The 14,548-nt window shown below is 50.3% G+C and overlaps 1 protein-coding gene across 2 annotated transcripts in view; it reads right to left on the bottom strand.

Moving 5' to 3' along the window:
- Positions 1-412: 412 nt before the first annotated feature.
- TASP1 (taspase 1) overlaps positions 413-14,548 on the bottom strand; it is a 499,277-nt gene continuing 485,141 nt past the window's right edge. The window contains exon 14 of one of the 2 annotated variants that reach the window (XM_082249835.1): positions 413-1,235. In XM_082249835.1, the coding sequence (XP_082105961.1) occupies positions 1,143-1,235 (93 nt within the window). In that variant the 3' untranslated portion in view covers positions 413-1,142. The remainder of the gene's footprint in view (positions 1,236-14,548) is intronic. The other variant, XM_082249834.1, reaches the window with a different exon arrangement.

Below are 14,548 nucleotides of genomic sequence, written 5' to 3'. Positions count from 1 at the left end.
CACTGGCAGACTCATTCAGTGTAAAAGGGGCCTAAGCCTCTTATCTTAACGGAAAATACTCAGAAAAACTTGGGCACTGCCATTGCTGACTTTGGAGAACAAATAGAGCCCTCTATTGATTATTCTACTTACTCATTTTCACAGTTGTAAGCCTACAATAAGAGAGATAAAGTAATATAACATGTGGCAATCTACTGACCCCAGGAATTGTGCCGTCTTAGATCCAGGCTGCTAATCTGCTAAATGCTGGATCTTCAGGGCAAGGTAGCGATTTACACACAGACACAGGCCAGTCCATCATCATACCCAAGGACAAAATTACAATGCTTTGTTTGTTGAAGGCTTTCTTTATATGTACTATCCAAAATTAGTTAAAAAAAAAAAAAAAAAAAAAAGATATATATATTTTTAATTTATTAAACCTTTCCCCTTCACTGTACGCACATTCTTTACATGTATCTACATGACAGCCATAGGATTACAAGGAAGTAAAAGGAAATATTCTATTATTGAGAAAAAATATCATTGGGTAACATATACTATCAAAATATGCAAACAGACCTTAGAAGCAAAATAAATGTTTAAGGGAAAGAAGTATAATATGCACACTAAGTTCAAAAACTACTGACGGTTTAATGCAGTCTAATGTAAGCGGACATATTAGAGAGAAGCCAACACAGTGGCACAATAGAAGACTTCGGGTTACACAGCTGCATGCTGTTCGGAAAATACAGTGTATTGGTAAAATGACAGGAGGACAAGAAGAGTTTTGGAGATTTGTTGGAACGGAGTAGAATGTTGAATGACTAAGTCGAAGAATAAGATGCTTAAATGAGAACCCCAACTGATTTTTTTCTGATGTGGGTGGAGCTTGCTACCATCTTAAAAGTCCTCCACTAAGCACCTACTTCTGGTTCCCTGCAGCCAACTGCCTGAGCTGTGGTCAGCAGAATATTACAAAAGTATTCTGAGAACTTTCTAACACAAGCACAAACAGCAGGAGAGGAGGAATAGAATATGCACAGGGCAGATTATCCAAAAAGGTGCATCACTGGAACAGAGCCAAGGACCTCAACGAGTTGCACTCACCACCCCCATCTAAAATGTTCTGGATGGAGCCTTCAGCCAGGGAAGCATGCAGTTCAGATGAGAGAGCTTTCCAGCCTGCACACGCCACCTTCAATGGCTACAGACTGGCCAGCAACCGCACCTGGAGGAAGCCGAGAAATGTGTGTCTGAAAAAAAAAGAAAAACAAAAACAAATATCGTTCGTTATTTAATATCAAGCAATCGCATAATTTTACAATACATATGGAGGGCCCACTATCAGTGCAAACTTAAAGGAAAATGGAATTGCTGCGGTTTCGGAATCAAAATGCACCTGATGTTCCACAGAGGAAAGAAAATTCTACAAATTGGTTGTTCTGTGCACAACTAAATGCCTATCATAAGAACAATAAAGCAAATTACCTTTCTGCAAGGAACATGGTTAACTTTATTTGTCCTCAATGTATCAGAAATTACATATGGGTACTCTGGAAGCCATACAGGAAAAAAGAAATGACCGTTACAAAGAAGCAAAGGGCTTCACCAAGGATATTAATCTGAGGAATTCAACAAACGTTTTCAGATATTTTTCTGCCGGTAGAGGGGTCCCTAATGTGGCTAATTCACGCAAGCATTTGCAACAGTTTTAATAACAGTTCCAATGAGTGCAACAAATTCAGGTCGTTTTTAGGAACCTGTTGCTATAGCTGTGACAGATTCAAAAAGATTTACTGCCTGTTCACAGATTTGGAAACTGGCAGCAATTAAGACTTACGAGAGATTCCAGTGCTCAGAATGGGGCATGTCTGTGCTTAAAAGTCATCATAAATGTGACAACTTTCCACATGTGGCTTTATTCCTGGGCCCCATTCAGCCATTGGTCAGGCACGGGCATAAGCTGAATGTAAATAAAGGGGCAGGGGATTCTGCCTGATGTCATTACCAAAAAAATGGCAAAAAAAATGGCTATGCCCATATTTGGTGAATTAGGAGTTGCCTGTTCCATCCGACAGGCAACGGACCTCAACATTTCCTATCAGGCTCCACTCACCTCACTACAGAATTCCTTGGCCATGCACCTGCATGTATGACGGGCACCGTGGCCTGAGAGGGAGCTCAGTAATAATGAGCTGCACTGAGGACGAAGTGTTCGGAATAAACACTCCAGCCTCACTGCCTCCACTTTCTATGACAGACTCATGAATCTGTCCCAAACACTGGCAATTTTGGTGCGGAGGAATTCTAAACAGTGTGTATGACACTATTTATGAATTTGCAACACTGTCTTTTTACAAAGAGGATTAGCTCTGTATGTCATCAAAATAAAAGGAAGACAACTGCAGAATAAATTGTTTAGGAAATGCAGTCACATGCTATAGGTGTAAATGTGCATAACTAAGCTGTAAAGAGACTAAGGAGTTCGGAAACCCTGGCCTACAACCTTAAGGGCACTTTCACACTGGAGTTTTTCAAGCACTTTTGCATTTAAAAAAAAAAAAAAAAAAAAAGCACCTTAAAAGCCCAAGAAAAACTGAATTTTTGTAAAATCTTACCTGTAAAATTCCTTTCTCCGAGTCCTCCGACAGTCGCCGCCTCTTCATATTCGTCACTAATGGGGTTATTGACCTTTGCTCCGTAGGAGTAGCTAGGCAACAGAATATATTAATATCAAAGCTTTTAGCATATGCCACCCCCAGGGGGTGGTCCCCTCAGTCAATACCTCCCTGCTTCCTGCATTTCCAACTCAGTTTCAGTAGCATAGCAGTAGAGTACATAAACAAACCCCAAAAGAGGGGCGGGGGCGGCGAATGTCGGAGTTCTCAGAGAAAGGAATTTTACAGGTAAGATTTTACAAAAATTCAGTTTTCTCTTACGCACTCCGACAGTCGCCGCCTCTTCATATTCGTCACTAATGGGGACGTCCCATAGCAGTGTAGACATGAGGGGTGGGAAAAAGCAGCCGCGCCTAAAGCAAAGCAGTACCCACATCAGAGAAAGGAACCTTACCAAAGTAAGAGAACCAACTGGGCAACAGGAAAACGTGCTCAACAGGAGCAACAACCCAGGAAAGAACAAGTAACCTAGGGGTAAAAACACCCCAACAGCCAAGGGCCCAAACAAGGGACCCTAAGGCACCGCCGCACTAAGAACTTTACGGCCAAAGGAAGCATCTGCCGATGCCTGAACATCCATTTTGTAAAATTTTGAGAAGGTGTGAACGGACGACCAAGTCGCCGCCGTACACACCCGGGCCACAGAAGCCTGATGACGATAGGCCCAAGATGCACTCAGAAACCTGGTAGAGTGCGCCTTCACAGGAAAAGGAGGAACCTTCCCCTTCAAAGCATAGGCTTGCACAATCGCCTGTCTGATCCATTTGGCGATGGTCGCAGCCGACGCCGCCATGCCCTTCCGAGGTCCCTCAGGAAGGACAAAGAGAGAATCCGACATGCGAAAGGATTTTGTCGATGATAGGTAAAACCCTGATCGCCCTAACAACATCCAAGGAATGCAAAGCCACCTCCTTCGGATGCTTAGGCTTCGCGCCAAGCGAAGGCAGAACAATATCCTCATTGAGGTGAAATTCCGAGATCCTCTGTGGAAGAAAAAACGGGTTAGGTCGCAAGACCACCTTATCCAAGTGAATCACCAAATACGGAGATTTGCAGGACAAGGCCGCCAGCTCCGACACCCTGCGAGCCGAAGTGATCGCCACCAAGAAGGCAACCTTCTTGGACAACAGAGACAACGAGATCTCCCTGATATTTGCAAAAGGAGCATGTTGCAACACGGACAGAACAAGGTTCAAATCCCATGGAGGCAAAGGCTCCCTCCTAGGAGGGAACAAATGTCGCACCCCTTGAACAAAGGTGCTAACCAAAGAGTAAGACGCCACAGGGCGTTGAAAAAGAACGGCCAGCGCAGAAATCTGACCCTTAATCGTGGCCAACGCCAAACGCTGGTCCACGCCCGTTTGAAGGAAAGCCAACACTCTCGACACCGAGTACGAGCAAGGGGAATACCCCCTGGACTCACACCAGGCAAAGTAAGCCTTCCAAGTACGGTAGTAAATCTTCCCCGAAGAGGCCTTCCTAGCCTTGATCAAAGTGGGAATGACCTCAGGGGAAAGACCCCTATCCTTCAGGACCTGGCTTTTAACAGCCAGGCCGTTAAGCCAGCGACTGTAAAGCAGGATGGAATATCGGTCCTTGAGACAGGAGATCTTCTCGAAGTGGCAGACGCCACGGAGCGTCGACCGCCAGATTCACGAGGTCTGCGTACCAAGACCGGCGAGGCCAGTCCGGTGTCACCAGAATCACCGTGTGCGGTTCCGAGGCCAACCTGCGAAGGAGCCTGGACAGCAGCTGAATCGGTGGAAAGGCATACATCAGGCGAAACTGATGCCAGGGCGCCACTAACGTGTCTGAGGCGTCTGCCCGATGATCGCGCGTCCTTGCCACGAACCTTTCCACCTTGTTGTTTAGACGAGACGCGAACAGGTCCACATCTGGGGACCCCCACTTCGCGCACAACATCTGGAAGACATCCGGGTGAAGGGACCATTCTTCCAGAATGTTGATCGGAAGGGAGGATTCCTCCTCCAACCAAGTTCCCTGGGCGGACAGAACGCCCAGAACACCACCCCAGCCCGACAGGCTGGCATCCGTGATGATCACCGTCCACGACAAAGGACGAAAGGACTTGCCCCCCGACACCGCCGGGGACTGGAGCCACCACAAAAGTCCCCTGCGGGTGAGACGGCTCAACGACAGCCGCAGATCCAGAGATTGCGGACGCCCGTCCCACTTGGCCAGGACCTCCGCCTGAAGCTCCCGTGTGTGAACCTGGGCGAAGGGAATCGCCTCGAAGGCCGAAACCATCAATCCCAGACACCACATACACGTCCGGAGGCACGAGCACTGATTGTCCCTGAGGGACCTGACTTCGCACTGAAGTGTCCGAAGCTTGTCTGCCGGCAGGAAGACCTTCGCTTGAACAGAGTCCAGAATCATCCCCAGGTAGGGAAGACGAACCGACGGACACAACGCTGACTTTGGAAAATTTATCGTCCAACCGAATTCCTGCAGAGTCTGCATCGTGATGGACAGGTCGTTCACCAGGCCCTGACTGGTCGCGGACCGAATCAGGATATCGTCCAGATACCTCAGGACAGAAATGCCCTGGGCCCTCAATAAGGCCACAACCGGCGCAAGCACCTTGGTGAAAACCCGCGGAGCCGAAGTGAGACCAAAGGACAACGCCACGAATTGATAATGATCCTCCGCAATGGCAAATCGAAGATACCTCTGGTGACCCTCGAAAAAGGGGATGTGAAGGCATGCATCCTTCAAGTCGATGGAGGCCATGAATTCCCCCGGAACCAGGGCAGCCACCACGGATCGCAGGGATTCCATGCGGAACTTGCGAACCCGCACAAAGCGGTTCAGAGCTGTCAAGTCCAGAATCGGACGTACCTTGCCCTCCTTTCTGGGCACAGTGAACAGATTGGAATAGAACCCCCGAAATCTGTCCCGATGAGGCACCGGAACCACCACTCCCTGGGCCCGCAGGTCCCGCACTGCCAGGTGCAGATCCTGCAAGCGCTCCGGAGTCAGCTGAAGCTTTGAGGGGAAAAATCTGCCGGCCGAGAGAGAAACTCGATTTGGATCCAGACCGAACGATTTCCTGAACCCATCTGTCCCGAATGCGGTCCAGCCAGGGTTGAAGAAAACCGAGCAAACGTCCCCCCACCCCAGAACCGGGTGAGGGCGTCCCTTCAGGCCGCATCGTTATGGGCAGTGGACCCGGACTGGCCGGACTTCTGCTTACCCGCCCACGGCTTCTTCTGGGAGCCTTGGCCCTTGAAGGGCTTGCCCTTATAGTGCGACTGAGAGGACCTAAACGAGGCATTCTTCTTACCAGGAATAAACTTAGTCTTGTGAGATTGGGGCAAGAGAGTGCTCTTACCCCCAGAAATACCCTTTATCAGAGTATCCAAAGATTCGCCAAAAAGGCGAGATCCCGCGTAGGGCAAATTAGCTAAAGTCTTACGGGAAGATTGGTCAACAGACCAACATTTCAGCCATATCAGGCGACGGTTCAAGACCGCCACACTAGAAAGACGCGCAGCCAAAGGGACCATATCTAAGTCCGCATCACACAAATACATGACACCCTGATGAATCTGATCCACCATAGCCAAAGTTGTCGGCGGGACAGAGTCAGCCACCAGGGTGCGCCTGAGCACCTGCGTCCAATCCGCAATAGCCTGGGCTGCCATAATGGAAGCAAAAATAGGCTTCAGCATAGAGCCAGCAACCGTATAAGAATGACGGGCCAGAGATTCCAATCTCCTGTCCGTCGGGTCCCGGAAGACCGGGGTATCCTCAGCAGGAATCGCAGTTGATTTATTCAAAATCGCCACCGCGTGATCCACCTGAGGCGGCACACACCAACGCTCATCAGCAGCTGGTGTAAAGGGATAACGCAGCTTGAACCTACTCGGTACAGCAAAAGGCTTTTTTAAATTGCGCCATTGCTCATCAACCGCGCGCTGAAATTCCGCAGAGCAAGGAAAAACCTGCGATGTTTTGCGTTTCCTTTGCGTCCCATAAGAGGACATCAAAACAGGAGGACATGGTTCATCTTGCAAATGCAGCGTTTGCTTGATAGAAGCAACCAACTCATCCATGAGTGCAAGCTCTTCAGACGAGCCAGGGGGAGAATTATCAATCCCTTCCACCTCAGCCTCCCCGTCAGACCCCACAAGGTCTAGGGATGAGTGAGACCCGGAGAAGGGCACTCCAGCCATAGCAGTCCCATCGCCCTCTGAATCAGAGGAAATAGACACTCTGGGCCGTTTTGTGGATCGATCAGCCACCAGCATCTGCACTTGAGCAGCTAAGTTTGCCACAACAGTGGCCAGATCAGCCCCCTCGGGGGAAGCAGCAGCCCCTTGGCCCCCCACCAGGGTGGGAGGAAACTTGCAATCCTGAGAATCCATGCCCCAGTAAAGTTAGGAAAAAGGGAGTACTGCCCCTTTAAGATCGCGGCGAGCGTAGCCCACCGCACCCACTGAATACACCGACCCCCACAGGGACAAGAAACTGGGCAAGGAATACAGGAAAAAAGGGAAGATAAAAACCTGGAGAGATCACACAGGCTGCTGCACCGATCGCTGTCCCAGAGCAAAAGGAAGTGATGCAAGACTGACCGCCCCTATGAAGACTATGCAAGGCTACACAAACATGGCCGCTCGGCTGAGGATTCCTTGGGCAAACAGAAAATGGCGCCATGTGGCCTGATCGATCAACGCCAAAATGGCGGCGTTTGGCGCCAAAACGCTGTGCTTTACCACACAGGACCAGTCACCATGAAATTGCCGCAAAAAAATGGCGGGTTGCCGCAGCGATCGCCGCACAGCATGCCCAAAACCTGACTGCTTCATGCTGACACCCAGCAGAGCGGGAGAGCCCCCCCTTCACAGCCCACACACAGGCAGCAGGTCCACACAGGAACTGACAGGGAGCACAGCAGCCATACAGACATGCAGGGTCACACAGTCCCAGACTGACACCCAAAACAGACAGGTCCCCACATAGAGTTACACTTACCAGTCCGGATGGCGTGGGGAGCCTGCTCCAGCGACCAAACCGCTGCACTGAGGACAGGGAGTGTCACAAGCATGACGCAGTGGAACTGCGGTGCGAAACCGCAATGGCGTCCAGTGAGGTAGCCACCTCACCGATAGCATCCCTGCAGCGAACCGGGATGGGTCGTTCAATGTGCCAGGGCAAAACCTAAGCTGAACGCTCGATGGCCGGCTGGGAAGCCCCTGGCCCTGAGCCCTGGGATCCAGGGTGGCCAGACTGAGACCCAGCTCCGCACGATCATCTTCATCAGAAGAAGCTAACTAATGCTGAAAATAAACAGCTAAGTAAAAGAAAGAGAGAAAAACTCCAAATAAAATCAAAAAGAGAAAAGAAGCTGAGACTAAGAGCCCCAGCGCAGGAACAGCCCAACCTACTCCTGAGCTAGGCATTAGAAACTGAGTTGGAAATGCAGAAGGCAGGGAGGTATTGACTGAGGGGACCACCCCCTGGGGGTGGGATATGCTAAAAGCTTTGATATTAATATATTCTGTTGCCTAGCTACTCCTACGGAGCAAAGGTCAATAACCCCATTAGTGACGAATATGAAGAGGCGGCGACTGTCGGAGGACGAAAATACTAGCTAAAAAACCGCAAAAACAAACACTCCTCCCTATTGAAATGTATGGGAACTGCCTTAAAAACACCTAAAAAACGCCCCCACTATGTTTTTGGTGCAGTTTTTTGTCCCATGTTCTTTAAAAACTGCACCGCAAATGCTGCAAAAGCACAGAAAACACAGAGGCGTTTTGTTGGCAGTTTTGAAGTAAACTAGTGTAAGAGTGCCCTTGTTTGCAAACAGCCAGGAATCCCAGACAACATCATTGGCCAAATATGGTCATGAAAATATAAAGTTCATGACATCAAACAGGATTCTTGGCCCCAAGTTCACTCCAGCACTGGGGATCTGTCATGTAAAAGTGGGGAAGCATTGTCAGATGGTGGTAAATCGTGGCAACATCGGCAGGGAGCATTATTTACATTTTAATTTTATTTTTTGTAGAATGTAAATAAAGGGATTTTTCAAGATGTCAACAAAGTCTATTTACACTATTTTTTGGAGGAGTATGGGCACTAAACCACCTCTGTACTTATTTTGTGGGAGAGGTCAGATAAATAGGGGGGAATAGGCTCTCTTTTCTCAACATTGGGACAAGGTGCCGGGGGGGCTTTACCACCCCTTCCACCTTGCAAGCTTTTCTCTCAATGATGAAAAGCATATGGCCTTGTAAGGTAAAGGAAAGGAGATGCACATTAGCTGCCATCACGTATAACGACTACGCAGGTTGCCTGCCTGGATAAACATATAGAATAGTAAGGGAAACCCAATGCAGTCATCCCTCTTTTCTTTAAATGTCACTAACAGAACCGTGACCCACACTATTTGTGGGCTTCCCTTAGAATACCGCTTACTTCAGTCTAGAACAGGGATTCCCAAACTACGGGCCTCCAGTTGTTCAGGAACTACAATTCCCATCATGTCTAGTCATGTATGTGAATGTCAGAGTTTTACAATGCCTCATGGGATGTGTAGTTCTGCAACAGCTGCAGGGCCGTAGTTTGGGAATCCCTGGTCTAGAACATAGATATCAGATATTCTAGCCCCCCCAAAACAAAACTAGCGGAGAATAGCTTGTATAAGATCTGGAACCAATTTATCATAATATATTTCTTGAGGGATATTGTTCATATTAATTATTGTCCCAAGTGGAAGAGCCCCTTCAATCTCAACACAAACCAGAACCCAGGATAACAGGGGTAAAACAAAATGCTGAGTCCGGTGTGGTTGTACATTTAGTCTGATTAGTGCAGACCTGACTGGGGTTCTTGGTCACCCTGTGCCCCTAATAGACACAGGGTGACTTACACATAAGAGGGGCCGGGGAAGCTGGACAAAGTTTTTTCGACCTCTCTAAGTAATCTGGGTTCCAGGAGCCCCCACCCAAAGTGACTCCTGTCACAGTCACTTTTTAAGGGCTACAGTGCCTTGAAAAAATATTCATAACCATTTTCCACATTTTGTCATGTTACAATTAAAAACTTAAATGTACTGGCAGGAAAATGATAAATGACCTCAGCTCCGGAGGCAGCAGGTCTGCATATCACCAGTGCGAATTTTAGAACAGGTAGTAGTCCCTCCCCTCACAAACTATCCAATTGGCTGCCTCTGGAGCTCACTCACTGAGGTGTCACTGGGTTTACATCAGGATCTCCTACCTATCACAACGTTTGTGGGGCTATCATCTTTTTGGGACTTTTACATATGATTATTGGACAATTTTTTCACAGCGCTGCACTATTTTCTGCTTTAAGACTTGAAAAACGGAATTTTTGTAAAATCTTACCTGTAAAATTCCTTTCTCTGAGTCCTTCGACTGTCGCCGCCATCTTCATATTCGTCACAATGGGGTATTAGACTTTGCTCCCGAAGGAGTAGCTAGGCAACAGAATATGTTAATATAAAGGCTTTTAACATATCCCACCCCCAGGGGGTGGTCCCCTCAGTCAATACCCTCCTACTTCCTGTATCCATACTTCAGTTTCAGTGGAATAGCAGTAGAGTATACAACCAAACCCCAAAAGAGGGGTGGGGGCGGCGACTGTCGGAGGACTCAGAGAAAGGAATTTTACAGGTAAGATTTTACAAAAATTCCGTTTTCTCTTACGTCCTCCGACAGTCGCCGCCATCTTCATATTCGTCACAATGGGGACGTCCCAAAGCAGTGCAAACATGAGGGGTGGGAAACGCAGCCGCGCCTAAAGGCAACGCAGTCTCCACATCAGAGAAAAGAACCTTACCAAAGGAAGGAAACCAGCTGGGCAACAGGAGAAAAAACTTGCTCAACAGAAGCAATAACCCAGGAAAACAAATAACCTAGGGATAACAACATGTATCCCAAACAGCCAAGGAGCCCATACAAGGAGCTCTAAGGAACTGCCGCACTAAGAACCTTGCGGCCAAAGGAAGCATCTGCCGATGCCTGAACATCCACTCTGTAGAATTTCGTGAAAGTGTGCACGGTCGACCAAGTCGCCGCCTTACACACCTGGGCCACAGAAGCCCCATGCCGACAGGCCCAAGACGTACTCAGAGATCTGGTAGAGTGCGCCTTCACAGGCACAGGGGGAACTTTCCCCTTCAAAGCATAGGCCTGTTCAACAGTCTGTCTGATCCATTTGGCGATGGTAGAGGCCGACGCAGCCATGCCCTTCCGAGGTCCCTCAGGAAGGACAAACAAGGAATCCGACTTGCGGAAAGATTCAGTCGATTTTAGGTAAACCCTAATCGCCCGAACAACATCCAAGGAATGCAGCTCCACCTCCTTCGGATGTCTGGGCTTCGCGCAGAGAGAAGGCAGGACAATGTCCTCATTGATGTGAAAATCCGAAACTCTCTTCGGAAGAAAAGAAGGGTTAGGTCGCAAGACCACCTTATCCAGATGAATGACCAGATACGGAGACTTGCAGGACAAAGCTGCCAGCTCCGAAACCCTGCGAGCCGAAGTGATCGCCACCAAAAAAGCGACTTTTTTTGAACAACATGGACAACTAGATCTTCCTGATCTGTTCAAAGGGAGCATGTTGTAGCACGGACAGAACAAGATTCAAGTCCCAAGGAGGTAAAGGTTCCCTCCTAGGAGGGACCAGATGTCGCACCCCTTGAACAAAGGTACTAACCAAAGAGTTAGACGCCACAGGACGTTGAAAGAGAACGGCCAGCGCAGACACCTGACCCTTGACCGTAGCCAGCGCCAGACGCTGGTCGACACCCGTCTGAAGGAAGGACAACACCCTAGACACAGAGTATGTGCGAGGTGAAAACCCCCTGGACTCACACCAGGCAAAATAGGCCTTCCAAGTACGGTGATATACCTTCCCCGAGGAAGACTTCCTCGCGTTAATGTGTGAATGACCTCCGGAGAAAGACCCCTATCTTTCAGGACCTCAGTTTCAACAGCCAGGCCGTCAAAGCCAGCGACTGTAAAGCAGGATGGAATATCGGCCCTTGAGACAGGAGATCTTCTTGAAGAGGAAGACGCCAAGGAGCGTCGACCGCCAGGTTCACGAGGTCCGCGTACCAGGACCGGCGAGGCCAGTCCGGTGCCACAAGAATCACTGTGTGTGGTTCCGAGTTCAACCTGCGAAGGAACCTGGGCAGCAATTGAATCGGCGGAAACGCATACAGCAGCCGATACTGATGCCACGGGGCTACCAACGCGTCTGACGCGTCTGCCCGAGGATCGTGCGTCCTTGCCACGAACCTTTTCACCTTGTTGTTCAGACGAGACGCGAACAGGTCCACATCCGGAAGACCCCACTTCGCGCACAACATCTGGAAGACAGCCGGGTGGAGAGACCATTCCCCCTGATCCAGGGTCTGGCGGCTCAGATAATCCGCCTGCCAGTTCTCCACCCCCGGAATGTGTACCGCCGATATCGCCGGGACATGAGTCTCGGCCCAAGAAAGAATGTCGGCCACTTCCCGAGCCGCTCGGGCACTCCTGGTGCCCCCTTGGTGATTGACGTAAGCCACCGCCGTGGCATTGTCCGTCCGCACCGGAACCGGACAGCCGCGCAGCCTGTCCGTCCAACGTTGAAGGCAGAGATTTATCGCACGCAACTCCAGAATGTTGATCGGAAGGGAGGATTCCTCCTCCGACCAAGTCCCCTGGGCGGACAGAACGCCCAGAACACCACCCCAGCCCGACAGGCTGGCATCCGTGGTGATCACCGTCCATGAAAGAGGACGAAAAGACTTTCCCCCCCGACACCGCCGGGGACTGGAGCCACCACAGAAGATCCCTTCTGGTGCGATGGCTCAACGAAATCTGGATATCAAGAGATTGCGGACGCCCGTCCCACCTGGACAGGATCTCCGCTTAGAGACCCCTCGTGTGAAACTGGGCAAAGGGAATTGCCTCGAAAGCCGAGACCATCAGTCCCAGACACCGCATGCACTTCCGCAGGGATGAGCACGGAACGTCCCTGAGGGACTGGACTTCTCCCTGAAGAATCTTGAGTTTGTCGTCCGGTAGGAAGACCTTCGCTTGGACCGAGTCCAGGATCATTCCCAAATAGGGAAGACGAACCGACGGACACAACCAAACTCCTGTAGAGTCTGCACCGTGACGGACAGATCCGTCTCCAGACCCTGGCTGGTCGCAGACCGAACCAGAATATCGTCCAGATACCCCAGGACAGAGATGCCCTGGGCCCTTAACAAGGCCAGCAGTGGTGCAAGCACCTTGGTGAAAACCCGCGGAGCCGAAGCGAGGCAAAAAGGTAACGCCACGAATTGGTAGTGATCCTCTGCAATGGCGAATCGAAGGTACCTCTGGTGACCCTCGAAAATGGGGATGTGTAGGTACGCATCCTTCAAGTCGATGGAGGCCATGAATTCCCCCGGAACCAGGGCAGCCACCACCGACCGCAGGGATTCCATGCGGAACTTGCGAACCCGCACAAAGCGGTTCAGAGCCTTTAAGTCCAGAATTGGACGTACCTTGCCCTCCTTCCTGGGCACGGTTAACAGATTGGAATAGAACCCCCAAAATCTGTCCCGATGAGGCACCGGGACCACCACTCCCTGAGCCCTCAGGTCCCGCACCGCTAGGTGCAGATCCCGCAAACGCTCCGGAGACAGTTGAAGATTTGAGGGAAAAAATCTGCTCTCCGGCCGAGAGAGAAACTCGATCTTGTAACCAGATCGAACGATTTCCTGAAACCACCTGTCCCGAACACGGGTCAGCCATGGTTGTGGAAAACCGAGCAAGCGTCCCCCCACCCCAGAACCGGGTGAGGGCGCCCCTTCAGGCCGCACTGTTGTGGGCAGTGGATCCGGACTGGCCGGACTTCTGCTTACCTGTCCACGGCTTCTTTTGGGAGCCCTGACCTTTGAACGGCTTGCCCTTATAGTGCGGCCGAAAGGCACGAAAGGACCCCTGAGAGGGCCGAAAGGAAGCATGCTTCTTACCAGAAGCCGCCTTAGCCTTTTGGGATTGGGGCAAGAGCGTGCTCTTACCCCCTGTGATCCCCTTTATCAGAGTATCCAAGGATTTGCCAAAAAGGCGAGAACCGTCATAAGGTAGATTGGCTAAGGTCTTGCGCGAAGATTGGTCCACCGACCAACACTTCAACCAAACCAAACGGCGAGACAACACCGCCACACCGTGTACACGTGCGGCCAACGGGACCATATCCAAGTCCGCATCGCACAAATACATGACACCCTGATGGATTTGATCCACCATGTCCAATGTCGCCTGTGGGGCGGAATCAGCCACCAAAACGCGTCTAAGCACCTGCGTCCAACTCGCGACCGCCTGGGCCGCCATAAGGGAAGCAAACAGAGCTTTCAGCATAGAACCCATAATAGAATAGGTATGACGGGCAAGAGACTCCAGCCTCTTGTCTGTGGCATCCCGGAACACCGGGGTATCCTCAGCAGGAATCGCAGTGGACTTATTCAGAACCGCGATCGCGTGATCCACTGGAGGTGGTACACACCAACGCTCGTCAGTAGCGGGCGTGAAAGGATAACGCAGTTTGAACCTACTGGGTACAGCAAAAGGCTTGCGGATATTACGCCATTGTTCCTTAACAGCGCTCTGAAAATCATCAGTGCAGGGAAAAACCTGCGATGTTTTGCGTCTTCTCTTTGTCCCATAAGCTGCCAAGGCAGCAGGGGGACACGGTTCATCCTGCAAGCGCAGCGTTTGCTTGATGGAAGCAAGCATTTCATCCATGAGTGCAAGCTCTTCAGACGAGCCAGGAGGAGAATCATCCACCCCTTCAACCTCAGCCTCCACCTCGGACCCCACAAGATCCAGGGAGGAACGGGACCCTGATAA

Source organism: Pelophylax lessonae, assembly GCF_965119305.1.
Source record: "Pelophylax lessonae genome assembly, chromosome: 3".
Taxonomy (NCBI): domain Eukaryota; kingdom Metazoa; phylum Chordata; class Amphibia; order Anura; family Ranidae; genus Pelophylax; species Pelophylax lessonae.
Note: the sequence above shows the minus strand (reverse complement) of the source record. Positions and strands in the feature narration are given on the sequence as shown.